The sequence below is a fragment of the Nycticebus coucang genome, chromosome 12 (genome assembly GCF_027406575.1).
Source record: "Nycticebus coucang isolate mNycCou1 chromosome 12, mNycCou1.pri, whole genome shotgun sequence".
NCBI lineage: Eukaryota > Metazoa > Chordata > Mammalia > Primates > Lorisidae > Nycticebus > Nycticebus coucang.
This window is the reverse complement of record NC_069791.1, coordinates 63,701,454-63,728,813: the sequence shown is the minus strand read 5'-3', so window position 1 is coordinate 63,728,813 and position 27,360 is coordinate 63,701,454. Positions and strand designations below refer to the sequence as shown.

General features: G+C 47.6%; 2 protein-coding genes across 7 annotated transcripts in view; both read right to left on the bottom strand.

The window, feature by feature from the left end:
- Nucleotides 1-8,675, bottom strand: part of CHST12 (carbohydrate sulfotransferase 12) — a 29,686-nt gene extending 21,011 nt beyond the window's left edge. Inside the window, exon 1 of one of the 6 annotated variants that reach the window (XM_053557439.1) lies at nt 8,557-8,675. The gene's annotated coding sequence lies outside the window, so the exon portion shown is untranslated. Of the gene's footprint in view, nt 1-1,124; nt 1,279-5,331; nt 5,522-8,533 lie in introns of those variants that run through there. The other 5 variants (XM_053557434.1, XM_053557436.1, XM_053557438.1 and 2 more) reach the window with 5 other exon arrangements.
- Nucleotides 8,676-25,317: 16,642 nt separating this feature from the next.
- Nucleotides 25,318-27,360, bottom strand: part of LOC128561971 (kinesin-like protein KIF19) — a 45,691-nt gene continuing 43,648 nt past the window's right edge. Inside the window, exon 20 of the mRNA XM_053556614.1 lies at nt 25,318-26,105. Coding sequence (XP_053412589.1) covers nt 26,005-26,105 — 101 coding nt within the window. The 3' untranslated portion in view covers nt 25,318-26,004. The remainder of the gene's footprint in view (nt 26,106-27,360) is intronic.

Below are 27,360 nucleotides of genomic sequence, written 5' to 3'. Positions count from 1 at the left end.
ATGGTGACTATAGTGGTGGTCACACAGGTAAACATATATGTCCACTTTCATCAAATGTATACTTAAAAGGGGTGTATTTTATTCTGTGTAAATTATACCTCAATACATTTGATTTAAATTTTTAAAAAATGTTAATGGTCTTAGGAAGCCGATCGCCAGAAGCTAAAACTCTTCCTTATGAATGAGATAGGCTAGCTCTCATCAATTCCTACAAAGTAGCACAAAAACCCCAGTGCAGAGTTCTGTACAAATATTTAGGGACTGGGAAAAGGAGAAGGAAGGTTTTCAAAACAAGCCCAGCCTCTGCTCAGTGGTCTGAGTTTCAATTCTTCATCTATGAAATGAGAATAATCTAGGCCTTTCTGCTAACCAGAGCTAATAAGGAAGAAAATGAGAAAATACCAGTCAAGTATTTTAGAAAATAGTAAAGCATTTTCTTTAGACTATACCACTGGCTTTATTCATCCTTAGGCCCTCAAATATTTGTTACACAAATGTGTTATTTTTATTATTTCACACTTTCTACCAAGAGCCGGTTATTAGTAGTAGAAAAAGACTACATATCTGCAACTGAATGTATAACAACATCTACAGGGAACATGTTTTTAAAAGTGCTATTCTAACTTGAAGAGAAACTTCTCTGAAGAAGACAGGCGCAAGGCCTACAGACACATGAAAAAATGCTCATCATCCTTACTCATCAGATCAACGCAAATCAAAATCACTTTGAGATATCATCTAACTCCAGTAAGGTTAGCCCATATCACAAAAATCCCAAAACTACAGATGTTGGCGTGGATGTGGAGAAAATGGAACACTTCTGCACGGCTGGTGGGAATGGAAGCTAATATGTTCCTTTTGGAAAGAGGTTGAGAGATCATTTAGGGATCTAAAAATAGACCTGCCATTCGATCCTTCAATTCCTCTACTAGGTATATATCCAGAAGACCAAAAATCACTTTATAACAAAGATATTTGCACCAGAATGTTTATTGCAGCCCAATTCATAAATGCTAAGTCATGGAAGAAGCCCAAGTGCTCATTGAGCCATGAATGGATCAATAAATTGTGGTATATGTACACCAGGGAATATTATGCAGCCTTTAAAAAGATGGAGACTTTACCTCTTTCATGTTTACATGGATAGAGCTGGAACATACTCTTCTTAGCAAAGTATCTCAAGAATGGAAGAAAAAGTATCCAATGTACTTGGCCCTACTATGAAACCAATTTATAGCTTTCATATGAAAGCTGTAACCCAGGGTGGCGCCTGTGGCTCAAAGGGGTAGGGCACTGGCCCCATATGCCGGAGGTGGTGAGTTCAAACCCAGCCGGTGGTGAGTTCAAACCCAGCCTCAGCCAAAAACTGCAAAAAAAAAAAAAAAAATCTGTAACCCAATTATAGCCCAAGAAGGAGAAAGAGGAGAGGGAGGGGAAGGGAGGGGAGGAGAGGAAGGGGAAGGGAGGGGAGGAGAGGGAGGGGAGGGGAGGGGAGGGGAGGGGAGGGGAGGGGAGGGGAGGGGAGGGGAGGGGAGGGGGGAGAATGGCTGGAGGGAGGGTAATTGGTGAGACCACACCTACGGTGCATTTTACAAGGATACAGGTTAAATTTACTAAGTGTAAAGTATAAATGTCTGAACACAATAACTAAGAAAATGAGGTGAAGGCTATGTTAACCAGTTTGATGAAAATATTTCAAATGGTATATAAAACCAGCACATTGTACCCCAAGATGGCATTAATGTACACAGCTATGATTTAATTTTTTTAAAGTGATATTCTAAAGGCTCTGCACATATTAGTTTGTTTAATCTTCACATTAATTGTGATGAAATTGGGGCAAAATAGTTATATAACTTGTCTAAGTCTACATAGCCAGCAACTGTTTAGAGCTAGCACCTGAAATCAGGCACCTGGCTTGAAAGCCCACCTTCCTAACCACTGTGCTCAGAGAGGCTGGGTTTTACAACACATTCAGATTTTTCTTTCTTTTTAGACTTTTTTTCTTTTTCTTTCTTTTTTAGAGAGTCAGGGTCTTGCTCCATTACCCAGGCTAGAATGCAGTGGCATCATCATAGTTCATTATAACCTTAAGCTTCAGTGCTCAAGCAATCCTTCCAAGTAGTTGGGATTATAGGCATGCACCACCACGCCTAGCTAATTTTTTAATTTTTTTGTAGAGACAAGGTCTCATTATCTTGCCCAGGCTGGTCTCAAACTCCTGGCCTCAAGTGATCCTCCTGTCTCGGTCTCCCAAGGTGCTGGGATTATAGGTATGAGACTCCATACCCAGACATAGACATTTAGATTATTATTACCTTTATCTGAGAGAATTAGCTTCTTCCTGTCTAAATAACCAAGTTCTTGGGCATTAAATCAAGTGACATGACCTTCATTAAGAACTCCAAGAATGTTTCAAGTTTTACTTATTTATACTACTGGCAAAATCACGAGAAACCACCAACTTCTTTTCCAGCTTTACAAACACTATATGAGGCAAATAATTCACTGCAGTTCTCATCACTGTAGTCTCATCACAAAAATTTGGAAATTTTCTGGTGTCAACATTTGCTCTCTGCCCACACTGGGCTGCCAAGCACTACAATTTACAGCATGGTGCGATTCTGCATTAAAACCCCCATTGTAAGATAGATTTTTACTTGGTACCATGACGACTATGGTTTATTTGCTCACAAAACTACACCATTTGTTTTCAGTTAACCCTGAGAACTAAATCTGATAATATTACCCAAACAAAAATATGTAATAAATGGTCACATTGATGAGAACAGAATGTTGATTTAAAGTCCCAGAAGACCTCAATGAAAACTGAGCCCAAACTTGGTCTTTGAGCTTAGTCCAGGGCACAGGGACTACCAACTCCAGCTACTCTCTCTTCCCTGGTTGCTAAAAGCTTCAATCGGCACCTTACAACTAGACAGGATATTAGTGCCCATGGGCCAGTTCAATATTTCCCAAACTTAGGTTCTAAGTTCTAATGCATTTTCTACATGCCTCACAATACTCAAAAATTCACATCATTATTTGACTCTAGAATCCAAATGACAACTCACTTATGAAACTTAAGCCAATTCAAAGAAATTTCAAAGGAAAATAATAACAACAATAAATTTCACGTGATCAGTTTAAGAATCTGCTTAGGGCTTTACATGTTTCACATGCAAAATATCTCCAGGCCCTAACCTTCCAGGTCCCACCTACAGCCCATCCTGCTGAGTGCCCGCAGCTCTCACTTGCTTCTGTCCTGGTGCCCACAGAGTCCACAGCCATGAAAATCAGATCATACCATATCTCTGCTCTAAGTCCTCCAGTCACCAGAGTCCAGTGGTCTTCATCTCTAACCCTTCCAGTGGCCCATGACGGGGTCCCACCGGTCTCATCTTCTACCACAGCTCCCTCACTGACCCACCCCAGCCTGGATGGTCGCTTTGCCATTCCCCAACCACCCCATGCAGGCTCCTGCTGCTTGGCCTCTGTGCTGTCCCTCTGCTGTGTTGCTCTCACATCCTGGGAATCTCAGGGCAGTCCCAGGGAAACCAAAACTTCTTTAGATCTCCACTCAAAGCTCAGAGGAAGGAGGTCTAGCCCCTATCAAGCACCAAATCTCTGCTCAGTGACCAGAACCCAGAGACAGGATACAGAGAATGAAGACAATAACCAGGAAGAAATCCTGCTACGGAGGGCCTGTGAAAACAACAGGCAGATGGGGGTGTCTCCATTGATACAGGAAGCTTGTCTGAGTATGATTTTATTTGCATCAACACTATATATCCACAACCACTAAAGGATGAAATTATTCTTGGAAGCTTACTGTGAAACACAGTCTTTCCTGCCCTCTTCCCCATCCTCACCTCCACCCTTCTCTATAATTCTTTCTACCTGATTCCTTGGACATTTGCCTCCAACCTCTAAATAATGAGGCTCTGGAGTTATGCCTTGGCTATGCCGTTTGGGGCATCACCAACTGACTCCTCACCACAGAAGGCAAAAATCTAGCTCTCCCTTCCTCTCGACCCTCAACTCAACTCTGCTGTCTCACTCCACACCTTCTCCATCCAGGCGTATTATAATTTCAATTAGAGCAGCAGTCGGTGTTTACATAAACTGTTATCATTGTGGAGAGGCTATTCACAGCTGAGCCTTGTAGTAGACTATAATTATTTTTCTTTTCCTGCACAATGGTTTATTTTCCCTGGAACTAATAACAGTCTTGTGTTTTCATTTGCTTTGTTTAGTACTTATCACTAATCCAACCCCAACTCTGCCAACTGTCTAAATCTCCTTTCCAGATGTTCCAAGCATCAGGTGTCCTGTTAATTTCATCTTCTCCCAAAAAAATCTCTTTGAGGAGCCTCTGACCAGCTCAGGTCAGGACATGTTTGCTCTCCACGTTGGGGCCTAGCTGGCATCCTGCCACTCCATCTTCCTAGCAGGTCCTTCTCACCCTCACTGCTGGGGAAAATCCTTTGGCCTCCACTTATCTCTCTCTGAATCCCTCTCTCTGACTTACCACCTCCCCAGGGATATTGTAGTTGCCAGCCACTTCCTTAAAGCACATGAGAGGCAAATATGGGGAGCGCACCTGACCATATCTTTACTCTCCTTTGCCTGAGGATAGAGTTCAAGGTTGACAATATTTTCCTTCAGAATTTCAAAAGCAAGCCTCTCCTATCCTCCCATGTTCCTGTGGGGTCGGAGCCCCTGATGCTATGTGACCTGCATCTATTTTTTTGTTTGTTTTTTTCTAGAGGCTACCGTTCTCTTCTCTGACCCAGGGTTCTGAAATTTCACAACAGTGTGTCTTTGAGTGGGGATGCAGGTAACTGTTCAAATTCTGGAACACACAGCTTGAGACATACTTTCAAATAATTCCCTTGCTTCCCAAATCCTCACTAGTTTCTATTCGAAACTCAGCCTTCCTCACTACCTAAACTTGCTGCCCAGACTTTTAATAGCCAAACTGAAAAGTGGAGACTCCAGGGAGTGAAAGATACCTGTATCTTCATCCCAGAAAGTCTTGAGTTCCAGGAAATTATTTTATAAATAATTTCATCCTATTTTCTCTACTCTTTCTTCCTGAAATTCTTATTGTTCAGCTAGCGACCTCCTGGTTTGACTTTTTTCTTTCATTTTCCATCTCTTTGCTTTCCTGTTCTACTTTCTGAGCGTTCCTCAATTTTATCCTTTACCACTGAGTTGTTTCTGTATTGTATTTTTCCTATCCAAGCATTCACTTTTTGGATCTTTGAACGTTCCTTTCTCTTTTAGGGGTTCCTGTTCTTATCCTATGTGTGCAATATTTTCTCTTACCTCCTCATGTATGTCAATGATAGTCTGCTAAGCCTTCTTCCTGCACACTCTCTGCTGCTTCCAGGAGTGCAGTACATTCTGGTCTTCATCTTCCATATCAGAGGTTTTCTTCCAATGTCCTTGGTTATTTGTTCATAGTCAAGGGATGCTTTGTACATTGGAGGTGGTTATTAATGATGAGCCTTGTTAGCAAGAGATCCAGCTAGGCCCTCTAACTGGGGACTTCCTGATGTCATTAATTTTATGTCTCTTCTCTGGGCTACTCAGATTCCCAGAGCTTCACACATCATTCTGCCTTGCAGGAAAAGCCTTGGGTTAGCCTGTTCTGGGAGCCAAGAGGGCTCTGTTTGCTTCATCCTCTTGTGTTCTGTATGGCAGGGTATCCCCTCAGCCCTAAACACAACAGTGCCTGGTGATTACTGTTTTTCTCTGATTTTTTTTTTTTGAGACAGAGTCTCAAGCAGTCACCCTGGGTAGAGTGCTATGGCATCACAGCTCATAGCAACCTCAAACTCTTGGGCTCAAGAGATTCTCTTGCCTCAGCCTCCCAAGTAGCTGGGACTATAGGCGCCCGGCTGTTTTTTTTGTTGAAGTTGTCACTGTTGGTTAGCAGGCCCGGGCTGGGTTTGAACCCGTGAGCCTGAGTGTATGTGACTGGTGCCCTATCCACTGAGCTACAGGCACCGCCCTTCTCTGAAATACTTTTAAAGGTTCTAACAGCAGGCTAACACCTGGCTAACAGCAGGATGTATTAAGTTAGACATTTGATTATCTTCAGGTACATCTGTGGGCCAGCAACTGAATCACCAGCCCCAACTGCAGCCACAGAGCCACTAAGCAGATGTGAAACTAATGTTCATTTGTGGAGAGAAAGAAAACAATTTCAAAACCAAACTAAAGATGTGAGTTAAAAGAAAATGATGAACAAGCTGCATGTGTTTCAGCCTATCAATAAGTAGTCTCTTTTTTTACCAATGGCACCTTCAGCCTAGGTACCTCTGTAGAAGAGAATCACCCACCAGCCTGAATAACTCAGCAGTAAAGATGAAGAGCTGTCTGTCTGAGGTCAGCTAGACCACAGGGCTCCTCTTATGCCCTCTGTGCCTTACACTGGAAGAGCCCCCTTGAATATAGTGCTTTCTCTTCTCTACTAGATCACATCTCATCTAGGATGGCCCACAAATTTTACAGGTCTAAAACCCATATGCATGTTTACCCTTCCCCTCTCCCACCTGGCTCCAGCAGCCTTCACCGCAGGTACCAGCATTGGCCTGGGCACCCAACTAAGAAATCAGTTGCCTCACCTCTCTTTCTTCCCACAACCCACAGACTGCCCCACACACTGGGTTCTACAGCTCCTTCTGTCCCACTCTCTCAGTCACTGGCCTAGACCCATGCCTCCATAAGGCTACCCAACTCAGTCTCCATCTCCGCAAACCCTAAATCCATCTTTCATATTCTCACTAGCCTTCCTTTCTGAAACAAAAATCTAATCACATCCCACCCCCAAATCTTGACTGCTTATTACCAAAGGGATAAAAGCTCAAACTCCACTGTACTACATTCAAGGCCCTTCACAATCAGAAACCTACCTTTACAGCCTCAGTTTCCAGCTCAGTCCTCAAACACCACCCCACCATAAACACGGCAACACACCAGCCCCCAAACATTCCATTCACTTCCCCTTCTCTGTATATCCCGTTGCCTCCACCCAGAATGTTTTCCCCAAACTTCACTCATCCCTCAAGACCCAGTTCACATGTCCTCTCCACTGGGGAAAACTTCCCCAACCCAAGAATAAGCTCAGTTGATCTCTCTTTCTTCACACTTCTCAAACTCCTATAGTCCCAATCACACTGGGTTATAGCCAGGCCGACCACATGCTCCCAGAGTAAGGCCCATGATATTACCAGCATCTAGCCCAACTAGGTATCTCCCATATGATTAGAGGTTCAAAAATGCTCACTGAATTAATGACACAGGCACACACTGAAAACAGTAAACACTTATGGCTGGCCCAAAAACATCAGCCCCAGTCCCAAGGAAACAAAACACCTATTCTATACCCTTCCACGCAGGCACCCTATACATTGACGTTAGGGCTACCTTTGTGTAGCAATTTCCTAATTATCCCTGTTTTCTCTCCTTTTTCACTCATGTACCCGTCCTGACTCACATTCCCAACAGCAGATGTTTACAGAGGAGGGCTAAACTGTGCCCTGGTGTGCGCCAGGTAGGGGACTGTATCACTCTGCCTGCAATTCACACTCTTAGTCATCCTGGGTCTTCTGAGTCTCTATAGCATCGAATTATACAACAAATAAGTTAATAATTATGAAAACACTATGGCTTGTTGTGCTTTGTGCCAGACGGAACCTCTTCCCAAGCCAAGGGTTTGCCACTGATGCCTTGGTGGCTAGGAGCTCAAAAAGCAGATATAAGTCCTTCTGTTAACGGACTAAATTCATGGTTTCCTTTCGCTGAGAGGCAGAGAGGCTTTCTGAAGCAAAAGGCCATTTAAGTGACCCTCTTCCACGACCTGCCTGTATCTGCTGGAGTCTGCACTGTCACTGGTCTATAGTCAGCCGGGGACACCGAGAGAAGAGAGGAAAATGCCCAGCAGACTCGGGTGAGCGCGGGGACTGCAGGGCTGGGAGCCTCCACCCAGAAGATGGGGAAGCGGGGGAGAGGAGTCAGTCCATGTCTGGGGAGCGGTCCCGGCCGCCCTCGCCGCGCAGCACACACCGATCCTCGACCCCTCAAAGGGTCGACGCAGCGCTGCAGCACCCCTGCCGTCTCAGGCAATCACTGACTCCTCCTCCTGACTCCGGGGCAGTCAGACAGCAGCACTGACAGCGCACAGAGCGCGGCCACTGACTCCCGGGCAGCGAGGGTCTTGGTCTCCACCTCTGGGAACCCGGCTGCGGGAGACAAGGTGGGAGCAGGGGCGCGCCCAGCCGGTGATCCTGTCCTCGGACCCCCACCATGGGCCCCTCCCGGGAACCCCGGCACCCAGAGAAGGGGCCCAGAGAGGGTGCGCGTGAGCCAAGGTCACACAGCGGGCCGCACGCGCCCCTCGGCCCGGGACCCCCGCCACCTATCCGCCGGACCCCGCCCGGCCCGGCCCCGGCCCCGGGAGCCGAGGGCGCGCCAGGAGTGAGGCTGCGCCCGAGCCCTGAGCCCGGCGCCCCGCGCCCCTCACCTCCGTGGGTGCTTGCCCCTCACCTCGCGCCGGCCGCCGCCCAGCTACCAGCTGGACCCTCCCTACACCGCCCCGCCGGCCTCGCCGGCCCCGCCCCCGGCGCCGGGCCCCTCCTCCCACTCCTCTTCTCGCGAGAAGTCACGGCCACCGGAGGGGCCACGGAGGCCGAGGGGCGCCCGCCCTTAACGCGCCTGCGCCCTGCCCCCAGCGCACGGCCCTCTGCAGCCAGTGCCACGTGGCGCGGTATTTACGGCCAGGAGCGACCCCGCCCAGCGGCCGCCGGGAGCCACGCCCCCTTGACAGCAGCCAATCCGCTGCATTGACTCCGCCCCGGCAGGCCTGGCGTTTGGGGGCGCGCGTCCCGGGCTCGCGGAGGCGCGTGCCTGTCCTGCTGACGGAGCTTGGGGAGCGACTTTGCGGAGATCCTGTTAAGCAGTCTTTATGGAGCTCCTGCGTCTGCTGCTCACCACCCTCGACTCATTGGTAAAGGCTTGTGATACTCATCAGCTGGGGCTTGGGACTCGCTGGGTGACCTTGGACGAGTGACTTAACTTCTCTGGGGTTGTTTCAAAATCCATCTGATAGTGACACTCCGTTGCAGGGAGTTTGTCCAGACTCAAATGAGATGACACGAATAAAGCGCTTAGGAAGATGCTAATGTATAGTAAACCTGCAATGTTTTTGGCATCAATGGTTTTTTAAATTGTGGTAAAATATAATATAAAATTTACCCTCTTAACCATGTTCACTTGAGCAGTGGAAATGGTTCACTGGCATTAAGTGGCATTAAGTGCATTCACATCGTGCGACCATCACTACCGCCCATCCCCAGAACTCTTTGAATTGATAATATTTTTTACGTGGCCCCTTCTAATAGACTTCTGGAGCTGCCTTCTCTGCATTCATCCCCCCCCTCAGCTTTGGGTCCCCAGAAGTGTGGGAGTGAAGGAAGCAGGCAAGGCCCCTTAAATTCTAGCAGAGGAGACAAATAACTAACAATTGCAAAAAATATGTGTGTGTGTGTGTATGTATATATATAATACACACATACATAGTATATAATATGTATGTGTATATTGTATACTGTATGTGTGTATGTAGTATATAATATACCGTAGTATATAATATACATATTACATACAATATGTATGTATACATGTATAGACATATATGTATACAGGTATAATATGTACATGTTGTATACACACATACACATATACAGTAGAACCTCCATAGTTGACCACCTCCTCCCTACACTGACCACCTCCTTAAGTTGAGCTAATTTTCATAGACTGGACATGTACCACATGTCTGTGTCAGTACAGTAACCTAGTTCCTTATGTTAACCACCTCCATATACTAATCGGTTTGTTATAGTCCCTTGGGTGGTCAACTTACAGAGGTTCTACTGTATATGTAATTGTAACTATATATGTAATAGGAGGGCCACAGGCACCATCTCCCTGTGCTACTGATCTCACCTTGGCAACCTCTCCTTATTGATTTTCTTCTCTTTCTCAAACATCTAACCTCTTCTCTACATTGGATCTTTCTCCTTAGCTTTAAACGAGGTCAGACCTCTTCCACTATAAAAACAAAAGCCAGACTGAGACCTGCCACCCCCTCCAGCTATCACCTTCCTAGCTAATCTCCTCAAAACAGTGGTCTCTCTCCATGGCCTCCATTTTCCTAATTCCCATTTGCTCCACTTCCTGGACAGAGGTTTCCTCTGCAGACAGACTGGAATGGCTAGGGCAGCAGCATGCATGGGGATTATGCCATTTTATTAATGGGATTTAAAATTTACTGATATATCACCTATTTTTTTTTTTGTTTGTGTTTTAGTTTGCTGGGGTTGCTACACCAAAGCACCATAGACTGGGTGTCTTAAACAATTTCAATTTACTCTCTCACAGTTCAGGAGGCCAAAAGTCTGAAATCAAGTTGTGGGCAGGGTGGGCTCCTTTAGAGGCTGCAAGGGAAGGATCTGTCCAGGTCTTCTTGACTGATATATGGTTGTCGTCTCCCTAACTCTTCACATCAACTTTCATCCGTGCATGTGTGTCTGTGTCCAAATTTCCTCTTTTTATAAGTACTTAAATCATTTTGGATTAGGGCCTACTCTAATGACTTTATTTTAATTTCTTTACTTCTGTCTCCAAATAAGGTCATATTCTGAAGTTTTAGGGTTTAGGGTTCAGTCCATAAGAGGACAGTTCAAAAATGAGATAATAAGCTATTTTTAAGTGTTATTTCCTATTATATATCTATAGAACGGTTAAAATGAAAATTTTAAACTGCCAATAACAAATGCTGGTGAGGGCACCAGGGACTCCGGCTCTCCTACATCACTGGTAGAAATGCAGAACGACACAGACCCTTTGAAAAACAGTTTGAAAGTTTCTTATAAATATACACCTACCAGACAACCTAGCAAATCCACTCCTAGATATTTAGCTAAAAGAAATCAAACTTGGGCTAGGTGTGGTGGCTCACACCTGTAATCCATATTACAGACCTGTGGGAGGCCCAGGTGGATGGACTGCTTAAGCTCAGGAATTCAAGACCAGACTGTCTGTACTAAAAATAGAAACATAAGCCAGATATTGTGGCAGGTGCCTATAGTCCCAGCTACTCAGGAGGCTGAGGCAGGAGGATTGCTTGAGTTCAAGACTTTGAGGTTTCTGTGAGCCTTGATAATGCCATGGCAATTTACCCAGGGTGACAGAGTGAGACTGTCTAAAAAAAGAAAGAAGGAAGGAGAAAAGAAAAAGAAATCAAACTTACATCCCTACAAAAACTGTATTTGAATGTTTTGATGGTTTTGTTCATAATTACCCCAAACTGAAACAACTTCCAAATGCTGCAACTGCCAAATGAATGAACAAACTATGGTACATCTACGCAACAGAAAACTACCCAACGATAAAAAGAAAACAAACTATCAATATATGCAACAACATAGCCAAAACTCAAATGTGTAATGCAAGTTCATTTAGATCAGTGTCCTCAAACTTTTTAAACAAGGGGCCAATTCACTGTCCCTCAGACCGTTGGAGGGCTGGACTATAGTTTAAAAAAAAAAAAAAACTATTAACAACTTCCTATGCAGACTGCACATATCTTATTTTGAAGTAAAAAACAAAACGGGAACAAATACAATTCACACCGCTTCATGTGGCCCACGGGCCACAGTTTGAGGACGCCTGATTTAGATGGTGTTCTGGAAAGGCCAAATTGTAAGATCAGGTGCTTTCAGAAGCTGAGATTGGGGAGGGGTTGATTATAAAGGGGGATAGGAAAATTTTAGGGATGGTGACCCTGTTGTACACCTTCAATGTGGTGTAGGTGGTGTAACATGGCTGTATGACTTTGTCAAAACCCATAAAGCTGTACATTCAAGAGCATAAATTTGAGCACACGTAAACTGTACCCCCATTAAAAAATCTTTTAAAATGTCATTTCTCTCAGCTGAGATTTTGCTAATTGCTAAGGAGTGGTATATAATGAAAATTAAATGAAATCACGTACCCAGAGGGCTTGCCTTCCCAGGTGCATGATTACTGTTTCCACTAGCCCAGCAATTCCCAAACTATCCCCTCTAAAGAGGAGTATGGGTGCCCTCAGATAAAAAGGTTTCCTGATCAAATCAGAACAAGACACTGAAAATAAACTTTAAAATCTTCTATTACAGCCAGTCTTCTCAGACTCTTATAGAGCATGTTGTGAATTTTAAAGTTTCTCCAGGAGTTCCCTGCCCCTGGCAGAGTTGATAAAGGTTTGTTTGAATTAAATAGATATTCAGGTGCTGTTGAGCCAGAAGCTCAAACTGGCAAAAGCCTTGGGAATTTGAACGAAGTTCCCAAGGCCTTTGGCAAGTGTCAAGTCAGAGGGACTCAGTGAAAAGGACCTAGAGCAGCGGTTCTCAACCTGTGGGTCATGACCCCCAAGAACTGGTTGAGAACCACTGACCTAGAGCTATGACAAAGACCACTCTTCACTGGGAGGACCAAAAGTGGGGAACAACTGCAGAATGGGTGCTGGGTCCCCTTTTGGGGTGATGGAATTGTTCAGAACCAGATAGAGGTGATAGCTGTGCAACATTGTAAATGTACCAAATTGTTGGCTTGAAGTTGTTACTTTTATGTCAATTTCTGACTCTTCTATTAGCAACATGCAAGTACATTTTTAGTCACCCTCTCTGAAGTACCTACATATTATCTTCTTGTTTACAGATAAGGAAGCAGAAGCTCTGAGAAGTTAAGCAACTAATCAGAGACACAGCAATGTAAGGGCCAGGACCTGAATCTAACTGTGGGGATGCAGAGCAGGGCTGCACTGCAGTTCACTGACCTCCTTGGCCAGGAGAGCACCTCCTAGAAGGGGTCTGGCAGGCTCACGGGCTGTGACCCACTTTCTGGGCCCCAGGACCCCCTGTGCAAAGGCTGTGGCCTCCCCAGGGCTGATCATAGCTTGGTTCATCCTCTACAAATTTAGTTTGAGGTTTTTGATGTGCCTACTGGCTACAACTATTTTTTGTTTCATAACCATCATTGCAACAGAGGAAAAATAGAAATAACTGTGGCTTGGGCAAGAGATTAGCCAGGGAACACTAGCTGCGACTGAGAGGTTCCGATCACTCTGGGGCCTCAGATCAGTATAAGCACCGATAGGATAAAAGAAAAAAGAGGCATGTGAATTCAGAATCCATCAGACCTTTGCAGATGATGTGATTAATCATCACAAGCCCACAAGGCCCCCTGACTCCTCATAAACTCATTTCCCTACCCCAAACCCTAACCTCCCCTCACCATGGTGGTTCTTGCCGGCAGTGAGGGTAACAGAGGAGCAGTAGAGACCCAGGCCTGGGTCCTGAGGCCTTTACCAGCAGCTGGGCAGCCTTGGGCAGGTCATCTAACCACTCAGTTTCCTTATCTGCATGAGCTTGAGGTAGTAACTCCTCCCTCCTGAAGAGCATGCATGTGGAGAGAGACAGTGTGTGCAATGCTGGCAGCTGCCAGGGTTTCTGCAAGGAGGCGGGGTGGGGACGTTGCCGTGGCCATGGTGGGGAGGAGGGCACGTTAGGTGTATGCAGTGGTAACAAGACCAATCTGACAAATACTTGAGAGAAGGTGAATGGAAGAGATAGGGCAGGTGTGGAGATGGGCTGGTGGAGAGAGGGTGAGGTCAGAGGTCATGGCTCAGTTATGGATGGCAGTCGAATGGATGGTGGTAGCACTATGAGAGATAGGAAACCCCAGAGAATAGTTTGTGGAGAGAACTTTATGACCTTGGTCATGCTGAGGTAGAGACACCTCCAGGATGTCACACTTGTTGGGAGACAGTGGATGTAGCTTGAGCCCAGAGGAAAGGGGATATATGTGTACACACCAAAGTCATGGTTGTGGCAGCTGAAGCAATGTGTATGGGTGCCATCACCCTAAGGGGCCTCCAGGCCCAATCTTTGCACCTTGTTCCATACCCCAGTCCTGCCAAGCCCTTTCCTCCTCCTCCTGCTCTACCCTCCCAATCACTGAAATTGCCAGGGGAGGCCAGATATTATGGAGGCAATATTTCATTCTAGAGCCCCCACAATGGAGAGGAGGAGGGGACCCTGGGCCAGGCCTTGGTGGGTCCTGGAGGGGCCAATGTGGGGCAGACCCCGGCCCTACCATGAGGAGCTCTGGGAGCACTGACAGATTAAAAATCAGCCCACCTAATCCCACTTGCTAAGCCTCAGGGACTCTTGGGGACAAAGCCCCTATGGGTTGTAACCAAGTCCTAATGAAAGACTAATTGCAATGGACAAAATAGTTTTGTCTCCCTCCAATTTGTATGTTAAAATCCTACCCCTCAAGGTGGTAGTATTTATGAGGTGGGACATTTGGGAGGTGAGTAGGTCATGACAGTGGACTCCTCATGAATGGAATTAGTGCCCTCATAAAAGGGACTGCAGGGAACTCTCTCTTGCTGTTCCATCCAGGAATATAAGTCAGCAGTCTGCAGCCTAAAAGAGAGCCCTACCATGCTGGCACCTTCACCTTGTGATCTTGTAAGAAATAAGTGTCTGTTGTTTATCAGCCACCCAGTCTATGGCCACCCAGACATCATGCCCCTTCTCTCTGGGACAGTCCCATGCATTCTCCCCACTGTTTTTTCCATAGGGCTTTTCTTTTTTTTTGTAGAGACAGAGTCTCACTTTATGGCCCTCGGTAGAGTGCAGTGGCCTCACACAGCTCACAGCAACCTCCAACTCCTGGGCTTAAGTGATTCTCTTGCCTCAGCCTCCCGAGAAGCTGGGACTACAGGCGCCTGCCACAACGCCCGGCTATTTTTTTTTTTTTTTTTTGTGGTTTTTGGCTGGGGCTGGGTTTGAACCCGCCACCTACGGCATATGGGACCGGCGCCCTACTCCTTGAGCCACAGGCGCCGCCCAACACCCGGCTATTTTTTGCTTATAGTTGTCATTGTTGTTTGGCAGGCCCGGGCTGGATTCAAACCTGCTAGCTCAGGTGTATGTGGCTGGTGCCTTAGCCACTTGAGCCATAGGCGCCGAGCCAGGGGTTGCCTTTTTCTATCCTTTTGCCTCCCCATGTTACGTTCACATCTACCTGAACATTCGTATGTTAAAGTCCTCAGAACCTCAGAATATGACCGTGTTCAGAAATAGGGTTATTGCAGATTTTAGTTCAGAGGAAATCAGACTAGAGTGGGCCCTAATCTACTACCTGCTTTGGGCAAGGTAAGGTAGTTTGTGCCTGTAATTCTAGCACTCTGAGAGGCCAAGGTGGGTGGATTACTTGAGCTAGGGAGTTTGAGACCAGCTTGAGCAAGAGACCCTGTCTCTACTAAAAATAGACAAACTAGCCTGGCGTTATGGCAAGTGCCTATAATTCCAGGTACTCAGGAGGCTGAGGGAAGAGAATTGCTTGAGCCCAGGAGTTTGAGGTTGCTGTGAGCACTCTATCCCCCGGCAAAAAAGTAAGACTCTGTCTCAAAAAATAAATTTAATAATAATAATACCTGCTTTGGAGAGAGGCTGGGATGGACCTTTCTCAGGATCTGAACTTATCTCAAAACAATAATAGTAATAATACCTTCTTTGGAAAGAGGCTGAGATAGACCTTTCCCAGGATCTGAGCCTGACTCAAAATAACAGTAACAACAGCAACAACAACACTTGCTTTGGAGAGAGGCTGGGACAGATCCTTCCCCAGAATCTTCAGAGGGAGCATGGCCCTGCAGACACTTTGATCTTGGCCACCAGAACTAAAGGAGAATCAGCCCCCATTGTTCTAAGCCTCCTGGTTTGTGGTTATCTGTTAGGGCAGCCCTAGGTAATATATATTAAAAGAACATCCTGGCCAAGTGCAGTGGCTCACACCTGTAATCTCAACATTCTGGGAGGCTGAGGTGGGCGGATCACCTGAGCTTACAAGTTCAGATCAGCCTGAACTAGAGCAAGACCCCACTTCTAAAAATAGTTGGGCGTTGTGGTGGGCGCCTGTAATCCCAGCTACTTGAGAGGCTGAGGCACGAGAATTGCTTGAGCCCTGGATTCTGAGATGGCTGTGAGCTATGACACCATGACACTCTACAAGGAGTGACAAAGTGACACTCTGCCTCAAAAAAATAAATAAATATTCCTGCTTCCTGCTCTCTGGAACCAGTGGCAAGAAAATGTTGCCATAGACAGGCTCGAGGATCTCTTCCCAAAGCTACACCTGTCCCTGTGAGGTCTTTTCCTAGCTGCATGAGGCGTCATGGTCTCATCAACCTATGACCTCATCATTAAAACATCTCCCATGCAGGGAGACATCTGCTGTGCTGATGTCCACTGGGTGGTAGGATGTAGCCACAGCCACCTACGACCAGCAGCAGCTTTGACCCCTCACCAAGTGGCCACCCTGTCCAGGCTTGCTAAAGAGCTCTCCAGGTGTCTTTACAGTGCTTTTTAATCTATTGACAGCTGAGAAGCTGATAAAAGGGACCATTCAGTTTTCCTTAGGACAGTAAGAAATAATCACTGAATCTTTATGAATCCAAATGATATGCTACTGACTCATCTTCCTTTTCCATTTGGGAAAACACATGGACATTCCACCTGATTCTGCTGAATGGAAGGTTCCTGCTGAGTAGTATCCCAGGGCAGTTCTAAGCGTGTAGGGAAAAGAAAGTCACAAGGAATAATTCTGTCCCAATTGTTCTTTTCTGGGCCAATTCTGGCACATTCTTGGCCTCTCAGAACGCATGTAAAGCTCACGGGAAAAAGCCCCCCAGTAACCCCAGAAGACACCAGGTTGCCTTACAGAGCATGGGGTCCTGTTCAAAGACCTTCTGCCTCAGCCCAGGCTCCACAAAAGCAGACCCTGAGAAGTGGGTGTAGGCAGCTTATTAGGAAAGCACAGTGAGAAAGTGAGAGAGTGAAACAGGTGAAAGGGAGTGTGGGGCATGGCTAAGGAGCAGGGCACCATTGGGGCCCTGAGAGGCTGTGTAGATCAGCTCTTGGAATTGTCCCACCAGAGCTCCAGAAACAGGGCTATTTATTTAGCTACTGGCTCCTAACTCTTGGAGGTGACACTTGCCCCGGAGATGTAGAGCTCTGGCTCCTTGGGGTTCCTGTGCTTCAGGAGGTGGGCCTCAAGCAGCCGACCAAAGCCTGGGCCCAGCCTTGGGCCACTGTCAACTTGTACAGGGGCTGTACCCACAGACCAGGTATACACAGAGAGGGGCTGAGGTGGGTGAGTCCCCAGCAGCATCCTCCAGACCTCCACAAACCTAGCCCCATCATCCAGCCAAACTGTTGAACAGGCCTGTCCTGACTGGTCCTTCCCCACCATTGTCCTCCCCCCAGACACAGGGGCCACATCCAGATGGCATTAGCTTCCCATTGCTGCTGTAACAAATAAGCACAGACTGGGTGAGTTGAAACAACAAAAATGTGTTCCCTTGCAGCTCTTGGGGCCAGAAATCCAAAGTCAAGGTGTCGGAAGGGCCACATTGCCTGCAAAGGCTCTAAGGGAGGGTTTCTTTTGTTTCTTCCAGCTATTCCTTGTCGTGGGGAATGCTCCAGTCGCTGCTCCATCCTCACATGGCTTCCTCCTCTGTGTCCCTGTGTCCTTGTTGGACTGAGGCCCACCCTAAATATAGGAAGATTTCATCTTGAGAGCCTTAGCTATTAATAATTACATCTGCAAACAAGATGGTTGTTATGTGAAGAAATGTGCTCCCTGCCCCACCCCTCTGCCAGCCCCTCCAAGCCCAGCCATAGGTAGGTCTCCCCTTGCTAAGCTTTGTACTCTGAGAGCAGTGGCCTGCCTCATTCACCTAACTGAGCAAAGGGCCTGGCACACAATGATGGCTTTTGAATAAAAGAGTGAATGAATGGGTAACAGGAACCCCAGACACAAATGCCAGCCACACAGATGTTTGTTGCTCTGTGAGTAAGCCAAGCACACACTGCCCCAGGCCTTGGCTTTGCTCTGTTCCCACCTGGGCTGCGCTAGCTGCAGTCGCAACTGCTTCCCTGACCATCCCATTTAAAGTGGCCTTCTCTCAGCATGCACTACCCCACATCTTGTTTTATTTTCACCAGAGTACTTAGTGCTTATCTTCCATACACCTTCTGTAGAATGTGAGCTCTGTGAGGGAGGCTGCCTTCCTGCTCATAGCCTTGACCCCAGAAGAAGTGCTGCCACATAGCAGTTGCTCAATAAACCTCTGTGAGTGTCCAAAGAATGAATAGAGTGGTGGGGGCAATAGGATCAGAAAAGATGAGGGCCTCAGATGCCAGAACAAGAGGTCTGGGCTTCACTTTGGGCATGAGCGGAGGAGACAGAATTGTTCTAATCAGAGGAAAGATACTTTCCAAATTAGTTTAATTTGTTAGCACATTCAACAATCTGCAGCCACTTATGCTGTGATAGCTTTTCTTGGTCCTCTCTGGCCCTTGGCCATAACCCCCTGGTATGATTAGGTTCAGGTGTCAACATGACTAAGCTATGGGCTGCCCAGATATTTGGTCAGTCATTATTCTGGATGTTTCTACAAGAGTGTTTTTGGATGAGATTAACATTTAAATAAGTGGATGTGGAGTAATGCACGTGGTCCTCTGTAATGTGGGTGGCCTCATCCAGTCAGCTGAAGGCCTGAGTAGAACAAAGGTTCACCTACCTGAGAGGAACCTGACCCACAGAATGGGCCCTCCCCAGCATCTCTAGACTGCCAGCCTGATCTTAAAATTTTCAGCTACCAAAATCACATGAATCACTTCCTTAAAATAAATCTTTCTACACACACACACCCTATTTGTTCTGTTCTTTGGAGAACCCTAATACACCCTCTTCCCTAGGTTGGGATCCCCAAGACATAAGCCCCATCTCAGATGCATAGGCCATTCCATAGCCTTGTGGTGGTGACCTGCCACGACCCCAGCTCCACAGCTGTCTCTCCTGGCTGACTCTGTGCCTGATTTGAGAGGGCTGAGGCTTCTGCTGTACTTGTACACCACACAGGCCAATTTGAGGGCCACATCTGACTCTCATACCTTACCCCAATGTGACACCCTTCCTACTCCCCTGCTGGAGCTCACAAAAGCACCAGGGCTGTCTCCATCAAAGCTGGCCAACTGCATAGGTGTCCCATTGTGTAGCAATTAGAAGAAGGTTCACCAAACCACAGTGGCTTTGGATAGACATGAATTTCTCCCCTAGTTCAAAGTCTGCAGGTAGGATTTAACAATGCCAAGAAGCTTCTCTGCTAGTGGGTCCAAGCTCCTTCCAGCTCCTATTCCATCTTCCTTGGGGCATGACCTTTGCCCTCATGGCCCCAAGGTAGCAGTGAGAGTTCCAGCCATCACCTTCAAGTACCAGGCAGTAGGATTGAGGAAGTAAAAAAGAAAGGGGGAAGGAGGCACATGCTAATGATGCTTCATGAGGTATTCCTGGCAGTAGCTACTCTGGCTTATACCCATTGACCAGCATTAGTCACGTGGCCATGCACAGCCGCAAAGAAGGCAGGAAATATGGTGGCTGGCTAAAAACTGGGGCTCCTATTACCATGGAAGAGAGAGAGCAGATATGGGGGACAATCAGCAATTCCTGCTCCACTTAGGATCCCTGAGGCTTGTGTCCCCAGATTTACAGCCTAAGGTCAAATGCTCCCCATTCTCAGCATCTCAATTGTCTCCCTCCTCCTCCCTGCACATGACCCTTGTCTCTTCCACCCCAGCATCTCTGCCTAGTAAGGGAGGGGTGGAGGGACCCTCTCCTCTCCTACATCTCTGGTCTTAAACCTAGACCTGTGGTTCCTGAACTTCAAAGCTACATAGTTTTTTGTTAGTTTTTACTCCCTTTTAATAATTTTCCTAAAGCAGTGGGTGCTCTCCAGCTGCCTGCCCAAGCTGGAGAAGGCCCCAGGCATCAGGGAGGAAGCGGATCTGTACTTTGTATCACATTTTATTGGGCAGCACCTGTGGCTCAGTGAGTGGGGCGCCGGCCCCATATGCCGAGGGTGGCGGGTTCAAACCCAGCCCCAGCCAAACTGCAACAAAAAAAAAAAAACTAAGTCACATTTTATTATTCACATTTTTTAAAATCATATTCCATATGTTTAAAAATTGCTCACCAGAGCTAGGAGGAACTGACTACTTTGTTTAAAGAAAGGGAAACTGAGGCTACCAAGCGGCAATCTCATAATTGTGTCTCACTGTGTGCCGAGCACTGTACTAAGAACCTCTCATACATGGATGATCACAACATTTCTTGCTTCTGGGGGTCACTGTCTCCATTTTACAGATACAGACACTAAAATCGAGAAAGAAGGTGTGAGCTGGAAAGTGGCCCAGGCCACTTGATTCCAAAGCTCACGGTCCCAGTCACTGTACTACACTGCCCCACTAGGGTTCAAAGTCTGCAGGTAGGATTTAACAATGCCAAGAAGCTTCTCTGCTAGTGGGTCCAGGCTCCTTCCAGCTCCTAGTCCATCTTCCTTGGGGCATGACCTTTGCCCTCATGGCCCCAAGGTAGCAGTGAGAGTTCCAGCCATCATCTTCAAGTACCAGGCAGCAGGATTGAGGAAGGGCACTAGGGCATAATCCCCACTAGGACACAAGCCACCTCTTTCCCTCCACACTGTGGCCATCCCTTATGTCAAGTGGGCAAACTTATTTATAGAAGAGAGCTCCAGAATCCAAGTGGGAAAGGAAAAGAACCTCAGTGCACCAAATGATCAGATCTAGGGTATTCTACTCTCTCCCAGCCATGGCCCAGGGACACAGAGAAGGAGCAGAGGCAAGGAGTTCTCAGGGGCCAAGAGGTCCTGGGAAAAATGTCCTGAGAATTGTTCCATGGAGATTTCAAATGGCCCCACCACAGCAATGGCTTTTAGGTGTATTTTTGTAGGAACTGCAGGTCAGGATGAGGTAAGCAGTTGCCTGCCAGGGCCTGAGACAATGCACTGGATCAAATGGGGTCACTGTCCACAGAGAAGCACATGCCCCAGGTTAGCTGGGAAGGCCCTGAGGGGCCAACACCAGGGGCAACTGAAAGCTAATGGGACATTAACATGATGACCCAGCAATTCTACCCTGGAACCCCAACTCAATATATATAACCCCAGAAAAAGTGCTTATCTGTACCCCAAAACTATGAGACCATTCACAGAAGCTTGTTCACAGTAGCCTCAAATTGAAAACCGCCCAAATACCCATGAAAAGACTAGAGAAACAAATTATGACATGTTCACCCCCATGGAACACTATACAGCAATGAAAAAGAACTAGCAATTGGTCTAGATGTGACACTCTTCAGACTAATATGGGGCGTGATTCCATATGCATGGAAGTGAAACAGACAAGACTGTTTCTATGGCCACAGCAGTTCGAACAACGGTTCCCTCTGCAGAGAAGGCCATTAACTGGGAAGAGGCACGAGATGGACATGGTCTCTATCTTGATCTCAGTGGTGGCTACAAGGTAGAAACATATAAAAATTCATTGCACTTACATGAAACGTTTGTGTATGTAAGTTATAGTCGGTGAAAAAAAAAGGGCAATTGAATAATTGGTGGCCAGGTGCAGTGACTCACAATTTTAATCCCAGCATTCCAGGAGGCCAAAGCAGAAAGATCACTGGAGATGACAAGCTTGAGACCAGCCTGGGCAACATATTGAGATCCCCTGTCTCTACAAGAATAAAGAAAAATCAGCTGAGTGTGGTGCCATAGGTAGTCCCAGTTACTTGAGAGGCTGAGGTAGGAGGATCGCTTGAGCCCAGTAGGTGGAGGTTACAGTGAGCTGTGATTCCACCAGGGCACGCTAGCCTGGGCAACAAAGCAAGACCCTGTTTCTAAAAAATAAAAAATAATAACAAACAAGTAACTAGCTGGCATGGCATGGGCCAATCTGCACGGGTCCCCTCAGAATAGATGTCGTAAACAAAGTCAGGGAGGCAGGGGAGGAACCTTAGGGTGTCTGTCACAGGACAGGGGTGTCCAGGTCTCTTTGCAGGGTCCTTCTGACATCTGAATCCCTTAGAGGGGTGAGGTCATGAGAGGAGGAAAGAAGAAAGGAGGAGGAGAGACGTGCTGAAGCTTTAGGTCTTGGAGTTGCAGCTGAGGTATGGGGTGACCCACCCTTGGGCTCTGTGGCCTCGAGCATGTGGCTGCATCTCTCTGAGCCTTAGTTCCTCATCTTAAGCTAGAATAACCCCTACCCTGCCTGCAGGTCTCCTGAGGCCATGAACTGAGAATCGGATGAGCTGGTGGATGAGAAAGCGCTTTAGGAGCCAAGCAGCATAACTGTTGCTTGCAAACAAGAGGTGTTCTTAGAACTATTGCTGTCATCGGCCCTCAAACTCAGAGACAAGTTGACCAGGGGCGGTGAAGCTTCACTGAGCTTGGGAACGGCTGCTGGCCACCATAAGGGCCCCAGAAGAGATGTCGTGTGTTCATGATGTTAGGCATTCACCAAGCACCCACAATGTGCTCACCCCTGGCTGGGTGCAGGGCACTCCGGGGTGCACAAGACAGGTCTCTTATGCCCAGACAGGTGGGTGAAGAGTTACAAGAGTGCAATAGGAACACTGGTGACACTAAGTGTGCACCTGCTCCATGCCAGGTGTGTTCCTAGTGCTGTACACCCACTGATCCACTCAGTCTTCTTGGAACCCCATAGGGGAGGCGTGATCGTCACCCCCATTTTGGAGAGCCTGTTATAGCCCTGCAGGAGCCCAGCATGGACACAGTTGTGGTCAGCCAAAGTTTGCGGGGCATCTAGGCATGAGAGGGTAGGCACAGGCAAGGGGCAGGGAGGCAAGTGGCAATGCACCCTGGGAACTTGTGAAAGGCCGTGTGTTCTGCTCCACGCTCTCAGAAGAGCCATGGGACAAGAGGTTGGGAAGAGACTTGGAAAGGAGGTGAGGCCATGTGAGAGGGGCCGCAAAGCCCAGCCAAGGTGCATCCTGCAGCCATGAGCCAGTGATCACTCCAGTACATTGGATTCCTCTCTGAGCCCAGTGGCCAGACTGCTAGGTGCCTTCCCAAACCTGCTTTCTCACTGTTCCTAACTGGCAGAGTCCTGGTTACACGGGCCATGGCAACAGACAGCTTATTGCAAAGGACTGCATTCACAGCAGGCCTGACCCAACCGACAGAAGCAGAGGTCGTCAGTGAGGCATCCTCTTTCCTTGCCTGGGATGTGGATGTGAGGACTGTAACTCTACAGCCACCTTGTGACCTTGAGTGCAAGGTCCTCCCCATAAAAGGGTGTGATGGTTAATTTTATCTGTCAAATTGACTGGGTTAAGGGGTCCCAAATAGATAGTTAGACTATTTCTGGGTATCTCTGTGATGGTGTTTTCAGAAGATTTTAACATTTTGATCAGGAGACCAAGGCCACAAGATCACCCCCACCCATGTGGGCAGGCCTCATCTCATCCATAGAGAGCCCAGATGGAACAAAAAGGCAGAAGAAGGGTGAATTCTTTCTCCTTCTGAAGAGAAAGAATCTTATCCTGCCCTCAGACATCAGGGCTTCTGGTTCTCAGATCTCTGCGTTCTGGGACCGTACCAGTGGTTCCCTCTCATGCCTGGTTCTCAGGCCTTTGAAATCTGACAAATTACATGATGGATTTCCTGATGCTTCTTGGCCTCCAAAGCATATGATCCAATTCTCACAATCAATCACTTCTTTTTTTTTTTTTTGAGACAGAGTCTCACTTATCACCTTTGGTAGAGTGCCATGGTGTCATAGGCCATAGCAACCTCAAACTCCTAGGCTTAAGTGATTCTCTTGCCTCAGCCTCCCAAGTAGGTAGGACTATAGGTACCCAACACAACGCCTGGCTATTTTTAGAGATGCAGTCTCGCTCTGGCTCAGGCTGATCTCAAACCTGTGAGCTCAGGCAGTCCACCTGCCTCAGCCTCCCAAGTGCTGGGATAAAAGGAGTGAGCCACTGCGCCCAGCCAATCAGTCACCTCTTATACTTTATCTATTAATATATACATATATGCTATTGGTCCTCTGGAGTTTCTCTGCAGAACTGTAGCTAACACAGAGGGCAAGGCTTAGAGACTCAGAGAAGCCTGATCCCTCGCTTCGTGGAGTGCCCTCAGGCAATGCCACCTCCACACTTCTTACTGCACAAAAGGAAAATAAGCCCTGCTGTGTTTGAGCCTCCCTTGTTGGGGATTTTCTGTTCTTGGCAGCCAAACTCCACTAAAGGCCATGTGTCCTTCAGTTCAGACACCCCCAAACCATGTTCCTGATTATTACTCTGTCCCAGTACTGCCTAGGCTACTGTGGAGCTAGGTTTTATTTTCTTTAAAGAAACTCACTTCTTTTTTTTTTTTTTTTTTGTAGAGACAGAGTCTCACTGTACCGCCCTTGGTAGAGTGCCGTGGTGTCACACGGCTCACAGCAACCTCTAACTCTTGGGCTTACGTGATTCTCTTGCCTCAGCCTCCCGAGCAGCTGGGACTACAGGCACCCGCCACAACGCCCGGCTATTTTTTTTTTTGTTGTTGTTGTTGTTGTTGCAGTTTGGCCGGGGCTGGGTTTGAACCCGCCACCCTCGGCATATGGGGCCGGCGCCCTACTCACTGAGCCACAGGCGCCGCCCAGAAACTCACTTCTTAAGTATATCCTCATTTGAAATAGAGTATCAGTGAACCCAAGTGTTGGAAGGTTTAATTATATGTTTTTCTAATATACATTACAATAAATGTATAGTCTTTAAAATTAGAGAGATTTGTCTATGGACTTCCTAAAGTCCCCTTACATCCTAGCTAAGGGAATTCTTAGTGTCAGGGTCAAGGGGCTTCAGCTCAGAGATCTGGGGCCAGATAGGAAAGCTAAAGTGTCCCTAGGTGAAGAAGTTAGAATTGGTGGTGCCCACAGCAAGTGTGCAGCAAAGCAGGGGGCAGAGCTCCAAAGATAAGCAGGATCCACCCTCTCACCACCATTCTTCTCAAGAAGATCTGGAAAGGACAACACAGCTTCAAAGAAACACCTAATCTATCTTCTTTGATAGTGATCCAATGGGAGCCGTGCAGCCTACACATTTATGGGGTATCTGCCACCTGTGGCATGCACAGATCCCAGGCCTGCTTCCCCCAGGCCAGAGACCACGAGCCCCTCTGCCTCCTGGCCCTGAAGACCTTGGTGACAACTTTCACATTCCACAGAGCTCATCTATGCTCCCTGCCATGGCCTCCAAACAACAAAGGATGAGGTCCTTGGTTAACAACGAAGCCAGTGCCAAAGACACCTCCAGACAAGGTGAGAAAACTTTCCACAGGGTGGCGCCCTGAGTTTTCTATGCGTTTTATTCTATCTTGAAAAAATGACTGAAACATGTATAAACCTAATACACTTAGGACCCTGACTTACGGGGTTCCAGTTACTGGCGCTTCTGTGTACCGTTTTCATGTACCTTGACAATTCTATCTTATCTCCAACAGTCAGCACCCTGTCCTCTCTGCGTGGCTGGGATGTTGGGCGGATGTCAGACTTGTTAAGGGAAAAGGCTTTCCTTGATGCTGAACTACCCAGGAGCATGGGTATACGTGGGTGGAGGGCAGGGTCATTCTGCAGGCTTGTGAGGATAGGGGACAAATTCTGCCCCTTCCAACCTGCTGCTGCTTGGGTGACCCCTGTGGCTTCTGCACACCACAAGCCCAAACAGTGGGTGATGGCCTATGTCTGGCCCCACAGAGAACATTCTCCCAGAGAAGAAGGCAGATGTCCCTTTTCTTGGGACCGACCCCAGAAAAGGTCCTTGGGAAGGACCCCGTCTGAAGCTCAGGTGGCCTCTGAGTCTGGTTTTGAGGGCTGTGGGCAGCTGAGTTGAGGAGGCTGTGCCCAGAATGGCCTTACCAAGGCCCTGCCTCTGGAATCAGCTTCAGGACAAAGAGGCCCTAAGCCAAGGAGCAGGTGCTCGGGCCTCCCCACAGGCTGCTCGCTGTGCTGCATCCTATTTCGGTCTTCTGGGCCTCTTGGAGCTGCTGCCCTGGTGCTTGCGGGGGTGGCCAGGCAGCAGTGGACTGTGGCGTTGACCTCCACTGTCAGCGGACCCTGGAGAGAGTGGGAAGACTTCAGTCAACTTGGTCTTGGCAAATGTGAGTGAAGCTGGAGACGAGCTTGGCGGGGTGGGTACCTGGTGTGGATCCCCTTCTGGGCCTGAACTGCCTGCCACACACAGTGTAACGCCCACAAGGGCTCCTCCCTCAGGGATTTCACCTCCTATACCTGAGCCACATGTCCGAGTCTGACTTGACCTCTGCTGCTCTGTACCACCAGGCCTATTCCCATGACCCTCCCAAAGCCACTTTCCCCATGAGGGGGACACATCCGGAAGCACCACCCAGATGTGATTAAGATGGGGAGTGTGTGGAGCATTTTCCATCCCTTCCACTTAGAGACACACTGTTGAATCTGGCCATGTGCTATTGTCTCTTATTTGGCATACTCTGATCTAGGCACTTCCAGCCCCAAGACTGTGGCTAATAGACACCTTGGAGACCCTTTCTCCCAGAATCCTTAAAAGAATGGCATAATACTGAGAAGTTCTTAACCTTTTCTGAAACAGTAACATGATGGAATAGTTAAAGGCACAGCAGCAGAAACTGAGGTTAGACATTAGAAAGAACCTCCTGCAGGGCCCAACCTCCCGGTGCTCTTTGAGCCTGTTGTCGGCACATACCCACCCTTCCCAGGTGGCTGGGTCGTGAGTTGGTTCAGAGGGTGAAAAAACGGTGCCAATGATGCCAGAGGGGGTTTCTTACCCCTAAAGAGGGATACAGGCTACATCTGCCTCATGGGCTGAGATGAGGATGACTTGAATGTGAGTGCTCAAGTGACTTAAACAATGTCCGGCATACACAACAAATTCTGGCAGCTTTCTGGGTGCAGGATATAGAAATTGAAGAAGAAGAAAAGGGCAGAGCAGAGGAAGAAGAGGCATCATCACAGCTTACTGCAGCCTCAAACTCCTAGGGTCATGGGATTCTCCTGCCTCAGACTCCTGAGTAGCTGGGACTACAGGTGCAGGCTACCACACCCGGGTAATTTTTCTATTTTTAGGAGAGGCGGGGGTCTTGCTCTTGCTCAGGCTGGTCTTGAACTCCTGAGCACAAGCAATCCTGCTGCCTCACTGGGATTACAGGGGTGAGTCACTGTGACAGACACAATATCGGTTCTTTGAAGACCCAGATGGATGTAGGACTGGGTTTATATTCATGTGGTGCACAGGAGAGGGGCTCACCTGGGCACTCCACCTGCCCACCAAGGCCTGCCTATGTCAGGTATCTCCAAACCTACAGACATTGGG